This window comes from Pleurodeles waltl, chromosome 12, assembly GCF_031143425.1.
Source record: "Pleurodeles waltl isolate 20211129_DDA chromosome 12, aPleWal1.hap1.20221129, whole genome shotgun sequence".
NCBI lineage: Eukaryota > Metazoa > Chordata > Amphibia > Caudata > Salamandridae > Pleurodeles > Pleurodeles waltl.
The window spans coordinates 290,103,795-290,124,236 of NC_090451.1; the positions used below are offsets into that span (position 1 = coordinate 290,103,795).

The following is a 20,442-nucleotide window of genomic DNA, read 5'->3' on the forward strand; positions in this document are numbered from 1 at the left end:
CGTCACATACACTCCCCCTAGAGAGCGGCCTGTCGAGACGCTCCAAGACCGGATAACGGGAAAGAAAATCCACGGTCACCATATGTTTACCCAGAAAATGCTGGATCCGAAAGGAGAAAGGCTGCAAGGAAAGGAACCAGCGGAGAACACGGGAATTAGTGTCCTTATGATGGGCGAGCCAGGTAAGAGGAGTGTGATCAGTAATCAGGGTAAAGGTCCTGCCGGACAGGTAATATCTGAGAGATTCAATCGCCCATTTAATATCCAAACACTCCTTCTCTATAGCTGGATAATGGAATTCCCGCGGTAGAAGTTTCCTGCTGATGTATAATACTGGGTGGAGGGAATCATCATCCTGCGGTTGGGATAACACAGCCCCAAGACCCACGTTGGAGGCATCGGTTAGCAATACAAAGGGTTTACCAAAATCAGGACAACATAGCACCGGTTCAGATGTGAGAGCGGTTTTTAACTTATCAAAGCTACGTAATGCAGTCACAGAGGGGGGGCACAAGGGTGTTGGGATAGGTGTTTTTTGGCATATTAGTAAGAGGTTCCGCAACTGTGGAGAAATGGGGAATAAAGCGCCGATAATAGCTGATCAATCCCAGGAAAGCCGTAATGTCTTTTTTTCTCTTGGGGAAATTCATTTTAGAGATGGCTTCTACTTTTTCTACTTGGGGGCTAATCCGACCGCTCTCCACAATATAGCCCAGATATTTGATACTGGTCTGTCCAAGTCTACATTTTTCAGGATTGGCAGTTAACTGGGCCTTTCGTAGAGCTTGTAATATGGTATCTAGGTGTGTCATGTGCTCCTCCCAGGTCTTGGTATAGATGACAATGTCATCGAGATAGGCAGCAGCATATTGCTTAAAAGGTCGTAGGATTTCGTCCATGAGCCTTTGGAAGGTGGTGGGGGCCCCGTGAAGCCCAAAAGGGAGGACAGTAAAGTAATATAATCCCGAAGGGGTGGCAAATGCTGTTTTTTCTTTGTCTTCCCTTCTTAGGGGTATTTGCCAATAACCCTCCGTGAGATCTAGGGCGGATAAGTACTTGGCTTGGCCTAATCTCTCAATAAACTCGTCGATTCTAGGCATGGGATAGGCATCAAAATAGGTTACGTTGTTGAAACCCCTATAGTCTACACAAAACCGAGTACTGCCATCTGGCTTGGGTACCAACACGACTGGCGAGCACCAAGGGCTGGTTGAAGGCTCTATGATGCTAGCTGCCAACATGACTTGGACTTCTTCAATAATCTTTTGTTTTGCTTCTGGGATGCGGTATGGCCGCTGTCGTGAGACAGTATTTGTTTTCAAGCGAATGGGATGTTGGACTAGGGTGGTTCTACCCGGATATTTAGAGAAGACATCTTGATTGTGATGCACTAGGCGGATTAGTTGGTTGTGATACAACCTAGTAAGATCGGGATTGATCCATGGTTGTACCTGGTTGGACAGGTCATGGGGAGGTAACCTGGGATACGGGATGTCGTCAATGACATCGGAGTTGATAAAGTGAACAGAATAGTCTCCTGTGGGTTCTAGACGTTTTTTAAGAAGATTGATTTGATATATCTGCTCCCTACCACTTCCTTGGGGAATGGCCAGCTTATAGGTGGTGGGGTTGATCTGTGCTATCACTTCAAATGGTCCCTGCCATTTGGCCAATAACTTATTTTCAGTGCTAGGGAGTAAGACTAGAGCTCTGTCTCCTACTGTTAGGGTGCAAACTGCACTTCGGGAATCATATATTTGCTTCTGCTTATTCTGTGCTTCCTGTAGGGCAGTATGGGCTTATTCCCAGACTATATGAAGATTCTCTCTTAAATCTCTGGTATAGGTTAAGAGGTCTTTTACTTCCTCTTCTGTGTCCTCCCACTGTTCGGCTAACATATCTAACAGTGTGCGTGGTTGTCGACCAAACAACATCTCAAAAGGGCTATGGCCTAAGGATGCTTGTACGTGGGTACGGATAGCATATAAAACCAATGGTATTTTTTTTCCCCAATCCTTACCAGCCTCAGATTTACTCTTTCTTATTAAGGATTTAATGGTTTCGTTGTATCTTTCTACCAGCCCATCTGTTTGCGGATGATATACTGAGGTACGAATTTGTTTCACCCATAGCAATCGACATACTTCAGCCATTAACCTAGACATAAAAGGAGTCCCTTGGTCAGTCAATATCTCTTTCGGGAAACCCACCCTGGAAAAGAACTCTATCATTGCCTGGGAAATAGCTTTAGTGTGTATACTGGGAAGGGGAATGGCCTCGGGATATCGGGTGGCATAGTCCACCAAGACTAACACATATTGTCTACCCCGAGTGGAAGGGGTGAGGGGACCGATAAGGTCCATTCCAACCCGGGTAAATGGAATATCGATAATTGGAAGAGGTTGAAGGGGAACGGGTTTTTGTGGAGAGGGGTTGTACAACTGGCATTTGGGACACTCGGAACAATGCTTGCGTATTTCGCCTATACCCCTGGCCAATAAAATCGTCTAAGGACCGCTTCCTCAGTTTTCTCCCTTCCCAAGTGCCCTTCCCCCTTATCCCCATGTGCTAATTGTAACACTTGTTGGCGTGACTTTTAGGCACTACTAATTGTAGATCATTTCCTCTTGTGGGTGTGGGATTTCTGTATAATAGTTTATTACGAATCAGGAATCTGGGACCTACCCCTTGTGCTGCCCAGTACTAGGCCTGCTGCTATGCGTGTTTTAAGGTAGGGTCCTCATTCTGATTCTGCCGGAAATCCCCGGTGATTGTGCAAACCTTCCCAATACCAATAGGACGGTCTTGGGATGGGCAGTTCTGTATATAGGAACGTCGTTGCTCTCTTTTTTGTCTCCTGCTGAGGGTAATTCGTACCTGTTTGGGTTCCTCTGTAATCATTCCACTAGGTGCTTCCGTCCACCAATCCATCAAAAGGTGCTTTTGTTCGTCTTTCTCTAATAAAGAGGGAAAATCCTCGTAATCTGTCCGAGGATTATGTCCTCAGCGAGGGTGGAGAGCACCCCTACCCAGAGGTTCTCGTTTCGTTCTCTCCATTTCAACCTTATAGTAGCAATGGGATAATACCGTTGATCACCATGTACACAGGTGATGAGGACCTGGGTTTCTGTATCTTCCTGCCCTGGCAATACTAAATCTCCCCTGATCACGCTCTGGCTACATCCAGAATCGATTAGAGCCATTCTTTCCACTTCATTGACAATGATAGGGAGGGTATATTTAGGTTTCTCCCCTCCAGTCCAGAACACTCTTCCCTTGGTCAGGCCTATCTCCATGGCTCCTCTGCGTCTTTTTTTATGTGGGCAATATCGGGTAATATGGCCCCACTCTGAACAGTTGTAGCACTGGGGACCAGGGCCTGCGTATCCAGAGGGACCCGGGCCCACTGGTTGTGATCGGTCAGTTCCGGGATTTACTACCGGCCGAGGCAGATGTATTCTAGGTATGGCCGGTCTGACCGGATGTGGAGGAGCCCGACTAACGGTAGCCCGGAGGTCCGAGCCTCTATGATAAGCACAGGCAAGATCTACGGCCGTCTCATTCGTGAGTCCAGGATGTTGTCGTACCCAGTTCCGGGTGGTAGGTTGTAAAGCATCTAAGTACTGTTCTCAGACTATGATGTCAAACATGTCTTCTCTTGTTTTCTCCGTGGGATGTAACCACCTCCCAGCTGCATGTTGGACTCTATAATATAAGGTACGGGGGTTCTCCTGATGCTGCCATTTCATTTGTCTAAACCTGGTGCGATAACTTTCACTATCCAAACCTACTCTTTCTAAAATGTTTTTCTTAAGGTCCTTGTATGGAAGGTTACCACTCGGATTAATAGCTTGGTATGCTGTTTGTAACTGTCCGGTGAGTAGGGGGGCGATGTACTGACCCCATTTGTCCTCCGGCCAATTAGCAGTACTGGCCACTCTTTCAAAGTTTGTGAAGAAAGAGTCTGGGTCTTCCTGCTCTTGATAACGTTGCAACACACTACTTGGTACCGTGGGGTGTACTTTTGTATGGGCGATGGTATCGGTAAGCTTACCCAGTGCTGCCTCATGTACCAGTTGGTTATTGTCCATAATCGTTGCCTGGCTCTTGAGTGCTGTTTGCAACGCCTCTCGTTCCTCTTTGGCTTCTTTCATTTGTTGTTCCCATATCAACTGAAGATGCAGTTGCCCTTCTGCCAACCGGGCGATTACATCTGCCATTGTTGCCTTTTCTTCCATGGTGGCGGTTTCTCCACAAATCCCACTTCTGACACCACTTGTAACCGTGTGGGGGTGGATGAATCACTCCAGACCACGTTAAAGTCTTGGAACAAGGAATTTTATTGATGATATTGGATGTGGTATGAATCAGGTGAGTATACTTCAGTCTTTGGTTACTGGATTTAGGGTGGTGGGATGTTCTTTAGGTTTGGTCTTCACTATTCTCTTTCTGTCTCCCTTGTTCACAGATCGTCCCCCGGGAAGCGCATGTGGAGAGAAGAGAATAATAGCAGTATGTGAACGTGATACTTGTATCTATTTTGTTTCCTTATGCTTTCTTTGTTGTCCCTGTCTCACTGTTCTTGTCAAGGTTACATTTCTCAAACTGGTTCAGGTTAGTATGTGCTTTCTTCCATCTGTTTCTTAGTGGTCTAACTCCTGTCCTTTCTGTCTTCTTATTTTCTTTCAGCGCTCAAACGTTCCTGATCGCGGGTCTTGGCTGGTCTATTTGTGGTGAAAGTGCTCTTCGGTGCCCGGTGGTAAGTATTTTATCTCTCCCTGTTGGTTCTCTCCCTCGCCTTTGTCCGTTTCTCTTTTCTACCATCCCCTCCCCCGAGTGCTCGTGTTTTGTGTTTCCCGGTGTTGTCCTTCCCCCTCCCTTCTCTCCGTGTTACCATTTTTTCCTCCCCCCCCTTCTCTCACTCCGCTCTTTTCCTCTCTTTCTCACTCACTCGTTCAGGGACGTGGTCCCACGCATCTGAATGGCCACGCTTCTCCTGAAGCGTGGCGGGATGCTGCACTTCGCCCTCCCGGTCACCTGGAACAGGGTCTTCCGTCACTCGTCTTCCGCCTTCTCCTCCGGTATTCGGACGGTACCGCTGTCTCCAGATCTCGGGTGGGCTCCGCTCCTCGTCTTCCTCGTTCGTCTCTCTCTCGCTGGGTTTCTCCTCCTCCGATGGCTGGTTCACGGCTGTATTTTTGCCTCCCGCTTTCTCCTCCAAACCTCTGAACGCCGTAAGTGCTGGCAGCGGCACTTTTGACCTTCCAGCGTCCTGCCACTGCTGGTCTTCCCACCAATCACGGGCAGAGAGACCAGGAAGTCTCGGAGTAACAGGGGCAGCATCAGCACAAGTGTGAGCCATGTGCGGGTGAACTGGTTCCAGCCCGTCACACTGTAATTATCCTAATTTTAAATAAACCCCTATGGTTTTGACTTGAATTCTTGCCTTGCACAGGTTTCACTTTTTGGTATGGGGCTTAATCTTATGAAGGAAAAAAAACGACAATATACCTCAACCCTCTTAATTGTTTTACTTAGTATGTAATCAACATTTTAACACATTATCGAAACAAAATTAAAAAATATATATTTTTTCACGTTTTAGGTATGTTTCCACTCTTTAAACCTACTTGTAATGCTATCTAGATTTGTAAAGGAACCAGCCAAAAAGATCTTAGCAATCACTGCGTTTGTCCAATCTAGAATAAGCCAAGGAGTTACCAGACTATGTCATGGGTATCTCCGACTATCAGTGTGATAATAAAAAGTACCTTTGTGGTGATTCTCCTATGTATACAGCCTCATTGTAAGCATTTAATGCTTCTTCAACCAGAAAAAGTGAGGACCTCTGCTAAGCAAAAAGGGGAATGAGGACAAGGGGAATAATACACTAAACAGAACAAACAAAAACTTAATACACAGACCTGTTTCTTATACACATTAATTTTGTTTGTTTCACACAGTTACTCCTTTCAAGATAGAAAATCCCGAAATCATTAACTCTTAAAATAAAGTTCTGAAACATCTCCCCTACATCAAAACCCCCTCCCTCACATGCCCACGCTACATACACTAAAGACAATGACGTCATAGTCCACTCATTAATCTCAATCTTTCATACCTCATTCATACCTCAAGTGTTCAATCTCTATTTAACTAAAACCAATAAGGACAACTAAAATGTAGGAGCTGAATCAATCACCCCTGCTAATATATAGACAGTAATATTTCCTAAATACATCACTTGTAGTGTCAAAGCACAATTTCAATATAATAATTTGACCCCTTTTCAACATGGATAACTTCACTAAATCTCCAGGGTTAGGCCTGGATTTTGACATTTTCTACCTAGAAAAGAGTAACTCTGTAAAAGTGGCTGGCATTTATCACACATGAAAATGTTTTGACTTGTGGGGTTGGATTTTATCTGTTGTGCTAAACATCATATCATTTACCAGGCCACTAGTAAGGAGGACCCAAGACAATCTTTAAAAACTGTTGGGTCAGTGCACAGATCTCAGGGTAGACATCAGTGCTGCGAATGCTTGTTGACAATGGCAAATCCAAAGAAATATTGATGCTCTTTCTTGATCAGAGAATACAATTTAGCTTTCTCAATATCTACAGATGTTATTCATCTCCTTATCTGAATCGCTCACAATGTCAGAGATTGATATTCTATGTGCAAACAATCTACCAGGAGGAACTGAATCAAGTCAAAAAGCTGCAAAACTGCCATGGCATCCTTGGTCTTTTTGTGAACTATGACCTACCAAAAGTATGCCTCCTGTGTTGATTTATCCACTTGCATAGCTAGATTGCTACTTGCAGAGATTTCTTAATTTCTACCAGAGGCTCTGCAGGTGGCCTTTAAAATCTTGGAGGTTATGCAGTAGAAAGTGAAGGATCATTCAGGCCATACCCTTCCTTGATAAGTCTGGAGTACCCACTGATCCTGAGCGACAGACATCCACCAAAAGAAAAAAACAATGTTGCGTTTCCGCATGCTTTAGGATCTCTCATGAAGCCTCTTGCACCCTCTCTGCCATTGCTCAAAAGGCAATAAAAGATTGTGCAGTGACAATATTTTCTCATTTATCCAATACCAAAATGTCACTGGTTGACAGTAAAATAATGGATGATCATGGCCAACTCTCCTGAATGCCATAGCACAGTGATTGTCTTTCTTATAAGTAACACTTTAAATGCAATAATGACATTTATTTAAAACAAAAGGATTGTTGTACATATGAGACACACAAGGAGAAATAAGCACCCACACTGATATACTATTGCTCCCTTAAAGTAGTCTAAGCTAAATCACTAACTTTGTATATTTAGTGATATGCAAATATTTGTATATCACTAAATATACAAATAACTAAACAATCCCACTTTATGAGACAAAGGTTTTGTTCAATGAACAATATTTAAAAAAAAGTAAACCACTTTTGTTACTGACCGCAGTTACGTCTGAAAAAACAAGTTACTAACCTTTCGTATCGCGTCATCTGGCATAGACTCTATCTAGCCACAAATTGCTTACTTAAGAATATTCCCTGGCGGAGCCCAGAGATTTTGTGAGAAACCATCTTGTTTGCTGGTCGGTGACGATGTTCAGCTTCGCGTGGTGTTTTTGGCATTGTTCGGCTCTGCATGGTGTTGATGGCATTATTTGCACAGGAAGTGACGCGTGCAGTGCCTATAGAGGGCTGACCTAAGTTCTTGACTATTTTTCTGCACCAGAAACACAGAGCCAACTGCGATAGAGTGACTGGTGTGCCCAGGGGCATAGCTTGCTCAGTAACACTGTGGGGGTGTGAGCTTCAGATTTTCCAACTGTCACATGGACATTTAATGTTAAAATATATTATACAATAAGGGGGCTCTTGAGAGGGGGGTTAAGGGGCGGTGGAAAGGGACAGAAATGTGGAGTGCCAGGGGTACTGAGTATGAGACACAATATTTTGTCAAATAACCAACATTTGTGAAGAATTTCAAAACAGAGAGAAGAACGGTGTGTCTTCATTTTTATCTGTGTATATGCAAAACTCCCCGGTGAAATCCGACACACACCTCACCATACCCAACTGGACGCATTTGTACCCAAGTACTTATCAGAATATAAATTTTTAGGAGGCTGTAAAACCCCAAATACCCCCTGAAGCTATGCCCCTAGGTGTGCCAAAAGTCTAGTAGGTACATCTTGAAGGTAAGTAACTTGTTCATGTGAGACTTCTAGCTGCAGAAACCTTACATTAGAATAGGTACCAAAGCAATATCATTCCCTGGTGGGGGGTCTGCAAATTTGTTTCACACTAAGAAGTCTTGGAGGAGTGAATGGGCAGAGTGCACATCTTGCTGGACCTGACTGTAAGGCAGAAGTGTTTGGCAAACGTGTGCAACGATGCCCACTTAGCTGAATGACATATGTAAAAGACTAGGACTCCTCTAGACAATGTAGTGGATGTAGTTGTAAATCTGGTAGAGTGAGAACTTGAGCCCTCAGGAAGCGGTTTGTGTAGCAATGCAGAGGATGATCCATCTAGAGACGTTTATGTTTTGAATTGCCCTTCCTTCCTTTGCCCCTGTAAATCCAACAAAAAGTTGATCGGCCACCTGGAAATCCTTGGTACGATCAACATAGAACTAAAACGCTCTTTTTGGATCCAGGTGGTGGAATCCCTTCTCTTCTTTTGACGGATGAGGAGGAGGGTAAAAAGATAGGCAGGGTGATGTTTGCCAGACTTAAAAAGGTGTGCCCACTTTCAGCAGAAAGGATGCTTAAGTTCTCTGAACCAGTTTGTCTGGGAAAAAGGGAGTAGGCGGGTGTAAGGAAATTGCTTGTAACTTGCTGACCCTCCTGGCAGATCAACACAAGAAAGACAGTTTTGGGATTCAAGAGCTGTAGAGGGCAACTATGAATCAGCTCAAAAAGGAACACATAAGGAAAGTAAGAACTAAATTAAATTCCTATTGGGGCATGATGAAGGGTGTGAGACGAAACATATGCTGCAAACCTTTATGAGTCTAGTCAACAGGGAAGACTGATCAGGGACCACTGCAAAGCATGCATATGTCAATGGGCATGTTACCAGCAGGGTGCAGGAGGCGATGAGACCCAGCAGCCTCAGGGTCAGTCTCACCGAAATCCACTATAGAGGCTGAAACAGAGTCATAGCTCAAATACCCCATAGTCACTGTTACAGAGGATAAGCCTGGGATTGCACAGTGTGCAGAACAGCGCCAATGATCTGAGAGGGAGTCAGGTCGGACTTTGGTACATTGATAGTGAATACAGGAGGTCTGCCATAGTCTGGAGGTAGGAGACAACTGCCTGGGGCGAACCCACCTTCAAAAGCCAATCGTCAAAGTAGGGTAAGACTGGAACCCTTGACCTCTACAGGTGCACTGCAACAACTGCCATCACCTTAGTGAACACTTCAAGGACACTCGTAAGGCCACAAGGGAGCAGAGCAAACTGATAATGCTCCTGGCCAACTGTGAACCACAGGTAGTGTTGGGGGCAGGCAGGACGGGAGTGTGGAAGTAGGCGTCCTGCAAGTCCAACGCTACCATCCAGTATACAGGTTCTAGGGCAGACATGGGCCAGGGTGCGCATCCTAAATTTTTCCTTCTTCAAAAAGTAGTTTGAGCAGATCTTGGATAAGACGGAGACCTCCAGCAGAAAGTAGTTGGAACAGCAACCCAACCTACTTCTGATCCTGGCACCCTCTCAATGGCTTCTTTGGCCGCAGGGGCCAGTACTTTCTGTTGCAAGAATGCAAGGTGGTCCTCTGTCAGCTGATCTGGGGACAGAGAAAGTGGCAGCAGGCTTTGTTAGAACAGGAGGTATCCATTTGTCTGATGTTATGTCCCTCCATTAGTGCAGATGTATTGGATATTGCTGCCAACTGGATGCCTATGAAAGTACTGAGCCTGATGATCATGGTAGCTATAAGAGACAGGACGTGGCTGATAGCCCATACCGTAGCCACAGAAGGGGCGTAAGGCGGAATGCAGCTATCAAGGAGCTATGCAGTGCCCCAACAACCTAACAGTGGCTCTACTATCCTTAATCCAAATCAGCCTTGTCTACGAAGAGCCAGGTTCCACTGAAGCACATGTCCATAAACAAGGCTTGAACATCCCCTGAAAAAAGCCAGTATTCCTCTACCAGGTGTGACATCTCAGTGCCCCCTAAGAACCAGTGGCTCTACCCAGTGAGTCAGACGCGAACCGCGTTGGCTTGTGAACTTTACTGCATCTCGCCCATCAGCAATGGTTTGGAAGACTGTGGTCTGAGCCTCATTCGGAACCATAGGCAGCACTTGAGCAACTGTATCCCACACAGTATGGGAATAACGGCCCAATAAGCACAAGGTGTTCACGAACCATAGTGCCAGACTGGCAGAAGAAAAATATTTTTCCGAAGGTATCCAGCGACTTGGATTCTCTATCCAGTAGTGTGGTAGGGAACGCGCAAGGATTAATAATGAAAGTCGAGGCCTGAACTACTAGGCTCTCATGGGTGGGGTGATGGGGAGGGAAGGCTGGGTCTCCAGGAGCAGGACATCAGTGAGGACTTTGTTGTTGAAGGCTAGTAAGGGTTCTGATGGGGATATCCTGGATGACGCACCTCTGTCAAAACACTGCTTTGATTTGAACCGTGGGCAGCTGTAGGCCCAGGACCTCAGCTGCCCTCTCGACCACCATTCAATAAAATGTCCTTCCTCAATTGCCATTGTGGGAGGCTAGGAGGCCAGTGTCTGGTGAGGTATCCCAAACACCGGATTCTGCCAGCTCCTCATATCAGTTTATCATCAGCCACAGACTCTGCTAGGGGTAAGAGTACGAATAGGGATCCTCAGATTCCCTCCATTTATGTTCCTCAGTGAGTCCTTCTGTGAAACAGGGCACAACGCTGTCCCGGCTCTGCATCTGAGCTGGCAATCATGATGGGTGCGCTGCTGATGATGGGTGTCGAAGCCAACCAGGAATGGCACCAAAGGCACAGTGCCCGGAGGTGGTCACGCGATTGTGGCCTGGGCCTATGTGGATGCATCAATGAATCTTAAGGGTTTTACTGGTGCGGAGGACGAGCCCGCTGGTAATGCTCCAGTCGAATACCCTTCTGAACTAGTGGGACCTGAAGGTGCTTGAGAGGGATTTGACCACCCACAAATGAGGCTTAGGGCTTCATAAAACTCTCAAAGCCGAGTCCGGGTTACTCCAGCTCTAGGAAATTCAGGAAAGCGTAGAGCAGACCAAGTTTCTGACGCCAGAAGCACAGGGATTATCTGCGAGCAAGATCAGGATTTGTGGCACTGTTCTCTCACTTTGCCAGAAGAATGGGAGCGATGCGGAGAAGTCAAATAATGCTTTGACTTCTTGGACTTTTTCTGGTAGGTCTTATCAGAAGTAATCCAAGGGTTAGAGGAGGACCAATGCGAGCAAATCTGGGAGAGGTCCAGAGACCACCCTTGCGAACGGGACCTAGAGCAGCACAGAGTCTTGTGATGAGCAGTCGAAAGCTTCATGGCCCACTCTCGGAAGGCCTTTGGGTTCATCATCATGCACTCTGCACAAGTATTGGAGTTGTGGTCCTTCTCAACGCACCACAAACAGATCAAGCGTGCATCTGTCATGACATCTGCTGATGACAGGCTCCACAAGGTTTCCGCCGAGTGTGTTTCTTCAGTGACATAGTCAAAAAGGTAGAAAAAGGCACATGAGATGTTGACAAAAAAGTTGAAGTCAGTTAAAAAAATTACTAAGGGGACCTCAAACGGATCCGCGTTGAAGGTGCAGAAAATAGAGAACTGAGGTCAGCATCCTGGTTGGTGCCTACATAGACACACCACACATCACTTCCAGCGTAGACAATGCAATTGATGCCATTTATCAGCATGCAAAGGGAATTGCTCGAAAAACTCCCTAATCCAGTCAGAAGCCTGGGAATTTTCTAAGGGAACGAACCTGCAGCAAGAAGTCTCTATCAAATATACGGTTATAAATAATGAATGCATACAACCATAATGCAGTTTATTTAAAAGATGTCCCTGTCTTTCAGTTGCTCATGGTATGGGTAATGTATCCGGTTGTGATGCAGTCTAACATACTTAGGGCCTGATTCTGACTATGGCGGACGGCGGAGGCCGTCCGCCATAGTCCCGCCGCCAAATGACCGCACCGCGGTCAAAAGACCGCGGCGGCCATTCACACATTTCCTCTGGGCCGGCGGGCGCTCTCCAAAAGAGCGCCCGCCGGCCCAGAGGAAATGCCCCTGCAACGAGGATGCCGGCTCAGAATTGAGCCGGCGTAGTTGCAGGGGTGCGACGGGTGCAGTTGCACCCGTCGCGTATTTCAGTGTCTGCAAAGCAGACACTGAAATACTATTTGGGGCCCTCTTACGGGGGCCCCTGCAGTGCCCATGCCATTGGCATGGGCACTGCAGGGGCCCCCAGGGGCCCCGCGGCACCCCCTACCGCCATCCTGTTCATGGCGGGTTTCCCGCCATGAACAGGATGGCGGTAGGGGGTGTCTGAATCCTCATGGCGGCGGAGCGCGGGATTCCCCCGAGCAGCGGAAAGTCGGCGGGAGACCGCTGACTTTCCGCTTCTGACCACGGCTGAACTGCCGCGGTCAGAATGCTCGTGGGAGCACCGCCAGCCTGTTGGCGGTGCTCCCGTGGTCGGTGGCCCTGGCGGCCACCGGCCGCCAGGGTCAGAATGACCCCCTTAATGTTGTGATGAGCATATGGAAATTCAAAACTCGAAAATGGGCTGGATAAGGGACTATATTGATATATCTGGAGGCTAGACCGATTAATTCTGACCAGCTCAAGCATGGCAGCACATGATTTTAGTGGGCGTGAATAGGAAGTTGATCACCAGTAGCAGCACACAAAAATGGTTATTAGTAGGAATGGGGATCTAACGAATCTACGAGGGGCCTGCGTCAAAGTTCCCACACTGTGACAAGATAGACGGACTGCTTAGGAATAGTAAGCCCCGAACAGGGACCGCACTTAATCAACATAACGAATATATATATACTGAACCTACACTACAGACACCAGCAGAGACCTGCATTAACTGAAGTAGCGTTAGTTAATTAAAAATAAACAGAAAAATGTAGCTGTAGGGAAGGAATGTATACGACGATGTTCACAGAAATATGTATGTACACATTTTTGAAGTGCTTTAGCATCAAACGAACTGGATTCAGCTTTGTCAAACGAAATGTAATGGAAAACAACAAAATATGATTAAGAAAATAAGAGGTTTCTGGTTCTCTCACCTGCGGCCACCTCCCTCCAGAGTTGGCACGTTTTTGTATTTCATTTACAGTATTCTTTCTGGAGTCTGAATCCTGCCGAGAAACCAGCACTGGCTGAACAGCCTGAAGTATTCCTTTGGGGGGGGGGGAAAGAAAAAAACGAAGGTAACTACATTTGGGTGTAGGATACCAATTAGTATTTTGATATCCATTTTCTCATCTGATTGCAATATTTACCAACAAATTTGCAGAACTATCATAACTCAGACCTGAAAAGAAAATTCGTCAGTAGTTGTGGCAAAAGACATCCTTGTCAAATTGCACCAAAATGTTCGAACATACACATAAATTAAAGTTGCAACCTGACTCGTATTTGACTGGTAATTGCCCACTGTGAGACGATGCTGGGAAGGAACACATACAGGCAACATCACTGCCGATGTTTCTGTAAAAGCCCCAGTGTGGTCAGAAAAGCCTGTGCTACTCCTCTCCTGCCAGCATGCAGACAGGGCAGTATGTAAACAAGAAAAAAAATGGACAAGGTAGGATACATGTTTCCAGTGACAAGGTCATAAAGCTGGTAGTTACTTGGCATTGTTTGTTTTGTTTTTCAGTCGCGCTCATGGCGCTTTCAAGTTTTATACTGCGGGACTGCCTGCTGTACAAAATTTGTTTTCCTTTCCAGCTTCTCATCCCGTCACCTTTTTTTCCCTGCCCCTTCTCCCCCACTACATGGCAAGCAAAGCTTAGTTATGAATTTACAACGCTAATAGCTCTGACTCGGGCAAACGCGAGACTCATTGCATTGCAAATGCTGTCATTGCTAAACTATGTTTTAAGGGATGTCTAAACCCTGCTATTATCTCAAACTTATTCTGACGATTGGGTCGGTTTTGCTGCCACTGCAAGTCAAGTGGGGAAGTCTTTTTTCTATTTTTAGCCATTTAGCAAAGGCCGATTCACGCACTATAATTTCTAAGGGGAAGCAAGACAGAAAATGTGGATGGTGCTCCTGGTCTGTGTAGCAGGCACGTCAGCAGTGATGTCTGTGCCCATCCACGTCCGCACACGACCACAGGCCACAAAGTCTGCTCCTTTCACAACAAACGTAGGTAACACAGACCAGCCATCTTTGGCTTTAATCGCCTCTTAAACCATGACGGTGGCTACATTTAAAAAAGAAGGGCTAATCCGCTATCAAAGTGGACAAGTAAGTAGTAACTTTGCATTCCAAAAAAAATACATCCCGTGCCTGAAGGAAATGCTTTGTAACGTATGATCAACAGTCTCTCATCAACATCTTATTAAAAACCTATGTCTTGATTACGATCGAGATATTATGTTCTGCTGAGACCGGACTCTCAGAATCCTATAACAAATAAATAATAGTTTTTGAATACTTACGACCTAACAGTGGGATAGATACGTTTTCAGACCTGGACACAGTTGAAGGCATTCCGGCTTCAATCCATGCTATTGCATCAAAGAAAGTTGAGTGAGGAGCTACAGCAAAAATCGGTGCTTCTTTTGCAGTTGCACGTCGACCTTTAACTTTAACATGAAACCCCATCACAAAGAAAAGGCATCGGCTCAAGGGACCAACTATACAGTCAATTATTTTCCTGAAATGTAAAAACAGGGACAAATAAGTAACTGAGCTACAATTTTACCTTTCAAAATGAGAATCACAGATCAGGTCCTTGTAAATTCACCGATTAATTGGAAAGGTAAGTTACTCTTGCATAAAAGCTATGTTAAGAAAATGTACAATGTTGTGCAGCCTCTGGATTAAGCATGCTTCTTGGCACTGAGCGTGGCTGTGGAATCTGACAGAAAGACACATGTTTAAATATGAGACAACTGCCAACGCCTATTCTGGGAAAAGCGCGAAATATGTTAAGAACAACTTTCAAAATCAACTTGCCTGTATTGTGCATTAACTCATTCGAACTATTCAATGAGTGGTGTTTATCGAGAACGTACTGTAGCCACTCAAATGATAGGTGTGAGGCATAAGTTTCTTTATAGCTATCAATGTCTTCAAAACACACCTATCCTGGGAAATTCCCAGTATCCATCTGTGGCATTCCAATCATAAGTGATGCGTTATAGGTCGCTGTATAACATGCCACGTATATTCCACATATCAGGCTAAGAATGACCGGTGCACGTTTTAAGTATTGGTTATTCACACAGCAACATTGTGTGTGATAGCATAGAAAGGTACAAGACCACACAATTATCCACGCAGAGGGTAAAGTTATCTGCTAGTAGGAGGTGGTTAGAGGTTACAATGAGGCTTCTGGATAACGCAGGCAGTTCTTCGAAGAAGGCCGTGGTCAGCACAACGCGGTAGCACTCGATGCTTTAGATACATTAAAAAAAAAACACCATTCACAAGTCCATTAAAGCAAGGTGGATCGCAAAAGATTGTCGCATTAAAAAGTGGGTCGTGGTTCTAAACTGTTTGGAAAACGCTGGGCTAGAGTATTTTTTTTAATTAGTCATGAGCTATACTCAGGCTGCACTGGAATAGATTATATGAGCACAGTTTTCTCAGACTGCTCCCAACTAATCCTATATTCGGAACTTGCAACTATCTTAAATCCCCACGTGGAGGATGCGTGAGGAGGCCCTACGAGAGGCTGTGCTTGCCACAACAATAAGGACTGCACTGACAGGGTACTTTGACACATTTCATCAACTGGGGATCGACCAGATGGCAGATAATAAATGGGGGGGATGAGGGTAGTGGTTAGGTGAGCTGCCATGGCAAAGGTAATGGAAGTGGGAGGCCAGCTTGGGGGGAGGGCGTAAGGGAGGAAGGAGGGAGAGGTAGGAGGGAGGGAGAAGGGGGAGTGTTGAAGGGAAAGAGGGAGGGAGTGGGGGAGTGTTGAAGGGAGAGAGAGAGGGAGGAAAAAAGGGAATGAGAAAGGGAAGGGGCGGGAGAAAGCGAAAGAGGGAGGGAGAAAGGTAAAAAGGGAAGAAGGGAAGGAAGGAGGGAGGGACATAGGGAAGAAGGGAGAAAGGAGGGTGGGAAGAAGGGAGAAAGGGAAGGAGGGAGGAAGGAAGAAGGGAGGGAGTAAGCAAAGAAGAGAAGGAGGGAGGAAGAGAAGGCGAGGGAGAAAGGAAAGAAGGGAAGGAGGGACAAAGGGGAGGAGGGAGAAAGGAAAGAAGGGATGGAGGGAGAAAGAAGGGAAGAAGGAAAAGGAGGAAGAAAGCAAAGAAGGGAAGGAGGGAGGGAGAAATGGAAGAACGGAAGTAGAGAGGGGGAGGATGATGAGGTTAAGGAGGAAGATGAGGAGGAGGAAGATGAGGAGGATGAAAAGCATGATGAGGGGGAGGAGGGGAAAAGGGGAAGGTGACGATGAGGAAGAGGGTGGGGAGGAAGGGGATAATGATGAGAGGAGGAGGAGGAGGAGGAGGAGGAAGATAAGGATGATTATGAGGAGGATGACTGAGGAGGAGGAGGATGATGAGGAAGAAAAGGATGATGAAGAGGAGTATGAAGAGGATGATTATGATGAGGATGAGGAGGAAGAGGATGAGGAGGAGGTTGAGTAGGATGAGGAGGCAGATGAGGAGGAGAATGACGAGGAGGAGAATGACAAGGAGTATGGGGATGATATAGGCCATAAAGGATACATTCTTAAAGGAAAAAGGGGATGAATGTTCTCCATATTTTCCCTCATTAAGGGATGCTGGTATCAGATGTTACATAGCTTCTCTTGATAACACAAGGCCCATTAGCTTTGTACATCTCCTTGAACATCCCCACACAGATTCGACACAGCCAGTGCCAGACATACTGCAGGAGCTCTGTTTGGCGCCAATGCAAGTCAAGGTACCGAAAAAGGTTTCTGGGTGAGAGAAAGTGAGCTGGGCAAAAGCGAGCTGGATAACATTTTGTCAAGAATAACTACACCTGAGATGGAAGTGGCCTGGTCACGGTTGCTCCTAAACGCCTTTCTTGGAATGGAAATGTCTTCTTCTCTCACCACATACTTAGAAAGCCTGATTTGAGTGTGGTGGGGTAAAGGGTAGGAATTTCTAAGGCTGTTCAGTGGCTCCATTCAAGACAGCCCTAACTTTGGTTAGTCAAAGCCACTGCATAATCTGGAGCTCTTAAGACCATATTGAGGAGAAAAGTGATACTATAAGCAGCAGAATGCAGGCACATTTTAAAGTCATATATTAAACATGAAGTTGCCACTTGACAGTTATAATTTGAGAATGTCTTGTAAACAGCTTTATCTGATCTCCCACCCCCCCCCCCCACCCCTAAGCGCTGTAGGCTTCATCTTCATGGAATACCAACAAGCAGAAATGTCATGGTCAAGTGGAAGATATTAAAGACACCTAATATCCCCTTTCTGACCTCACATCTAGCCATCACACTAACTCCAGTCTTTTAAAAAGAGAGCACAATGCCAAAGAACAGAGGGAGATAAAACACTGCTTTTCTGAAGAGAGATAACTGCTCAGCCTTCCAGAGAATAAAATGCACAGCACCTGAAACACTTGGGTCTTGAATAGAGGATATGACAAATACAGTGCGGAATGACATTGCCTGTATACACCTGTAAAGGCAAGTAGTATAGATATTACAGTAAAAGCTTATCACTCAGGCCAAAGGCTAAAGTATGAGGAAAAACATATGATAAAGCAGGCGTAAACACCGAACCCGTGTTATCATATACTTACATCTTTCAGCAAGATAAAAATGATTAACACTAAATGAGGACTAATCGCCACACACTATGACGGTTAAAAATTTGAATGAAGGCATCATCCATGGACTTAGAAGCTCTGCTTTGATGACCCTCAAAGCTTGCTTTGGGATGCCGGACTATGGTTCAGCCAAATTACTATTTTATGCAAAATGCAATGCAAAACAATAAAGATGTCAGAGTCTATTTTACCTACACATCATGTAACATCTGCAGTTGCAATGGTGTTTGCTGTTGCAAGCATGATGACTTATGGGAGTGTTCCACTTTTTTTTGGAATTTATCACCACAGCACTTTAGAGGGTTGTATTTGTCTGTATTATTTGTGGCTGCTTCATTTCTTGATCAGCAAACTATTGAACAGAATATAAAGGATGGTTTAAAACTGCACTTAGAAACAAGGCTAACAGACTTGCTCCATTACTTGTTTGACAACCGAGGGAGTAGCAGTGGGTAAATGTGTTTTGGAGGGAGGAGGAAGGGGGGAATATGGGGACTCAATGTTGTCAAGCTTTTCAGTGACAATGCAGTTCTGGGCGCATCTTATGTGTAAGGCTGTTAAACCTGTATCAGTTTTATGTTTTTCTTATTGTACAAGCAATAAAAAGAATTTAAAAAATACAAGACTAACAGTTCCAGTTCTGTTTTACCCCGATTAACTGCATACTCTGCTTGAGAGCCTCGGCATGCAAGACTAATTCAAGGAATTAATGTGCTTGTTACCACCATCTATTCCACCATTATTTTGCAATCTTGGGATGTTGTTATATCTCAGTATCACAAGTTATTACCTCTGGGTGCCTTTAGTACCTCAGGAAATGGAGTTAACTGAATACAGCAGTAAGTGTCCTTCCCTCTATGAGTCATTAGTCAGAGCAAGAAGGTACAAACATTACAAGCAAAACAGAGCAAACATGTTGCAACAGAAACCAATGCCTCCATGCAGAAAAAAAGGACTCAAATTAGAAGCAGTCATTAAGTAAAACAGTTCTGTATTAGCAACAGAATGTTACATGCAAAAATAGATGTTTACCTTCGCCATCGTACGATTGGCTGAGACTCATCGCAAACACAGCCACAAGAGGCAACAACAGCAAATGGCCATGTTAACAGCAAAACTACAGCAATGCATACGGCTCGTATTGGAAGCAGAATCGTACCAACAGCACACATCTGAAAAACGAGAGAAGCCAACAAGAATTCACATACAATAAAGAGTTTTAAAAAAACACTCTAGTGACTGCTGAATTATTGAGGACATTTTTGATAAAAATAACTTGCCAGTGGTAAAACATGCATTTGCAATGCAATGAGTTTCACGTGTGCTCGAGTTAGAGCTATTAGCATTGTAAATTCATAACTGGGCATTTCTTGTCACATTAATTGAAAATGAAAAGTAAAACAGTTGACAAAAGCAAGCTGATTCAAAGCGCCATGGCTGCCATGAGGGCAAAGGAGAGACACTAAAGGAAAAATAAGTTTGCTCAAAGTTAAAGATATCAGTAATTGTGCAATTATCCATATAACAGGTTTTGTGTCCAAGGCAGTAACAAAACCTCCAAAAGGAGGGACAAACGTAAAGCATTTACCAATGATAAAGGATTTTCAAAAGGCAAGCCCATGAACGAGTGATAGTGATGGGCGTGTGGTGGGTGTGGTTAAAGGCCCACAAGACTTACAACAGGTCAAAGCGCTTGCGTGCTCCACCTAAAGACGAGGGACACAGAATTGCAATTGCAACACTTGCAGCATAGGTAAAGCTAATCTAATGCACTATGGGTATCCAGTTTTAACTTTCTAGAATAATGCTCACTACCCTCCTAGTTACCTCTGCAAGAGAAGTCCACCAGCATCACTCTACCCTTTCTAGGCTCGAATGGCTTAATTATGCCATCTCCAGCCAGTTACCTAATGTATCTTTTGTAAAATCAAAGGATGTTTTAACAGCTTCTCAGAACTTAAGAGAAAAATAGCTGGACATACACTCAGAATTGGTGTTTGAAGAAACAAGACTTCCAATATATTTTAAAAGGTCAGATGATCAGAAATGACACAGCAAAAAGAAAATCAAATTCAAAGAGAAAATGCTGCACCAGAGAAGGTCACTTGAAAACGGAGAAGTATCAGAAGTGATCAGGACGAGCACTGAGACACTTGGGAGATATAGTGCATCAGCTTAAAGGGAGGAAAAGTGAAATCAAATTTAAAGTATTATACATCAGACACACTATTTATGCCTGGTTCCACCTACATTGATACACTTGGAGTTAACAATTTATAAAGGCCTACTCAATACTCTCAATACTTACTGTGCTTATATTCTCCAAGCAGAATTGTGCTGGCAACAACTTAAAAAGGAAAGAATCAGTTGTATGGCGCTCACTCCCCCCTTTCTTCAATTCGAAAAGAGGTTTGAAGACCTAATAAATGC

General features: G+C 44.9%; 1 protein-coding gene across 1 annotated transcript in view; it reads right to left on the bottom strand.

The window, feature by feature from the left end:
* Positions 1–20,442, bottom strand: part of LPCAT2 (lysophosphatidylcholine acyltransferase 2) — a 159,208-nt gene that overhangs the window by 117,654 nt on the left and 21,112 nt on the right. Inside the window, exons 2-4 of the mRNA XM_069216275.1 lie at positions 19,045–19,184; positions 14,686–14,903; positions 13,303–13,415 (exon numbers count right to left, since the gene is read on the bottom strand). Coding sequence (XP_069072376.1) covers positions 13,303–13,415; positions 14,686–14,903; positions 19,045–19,184 — 471 coding nt within the window. The remainder of the gene's footprint in view (positions 1–13,302; positions 13,416–14,685; positions 14,904–19,044; positions 19,185–20,442) is intronic.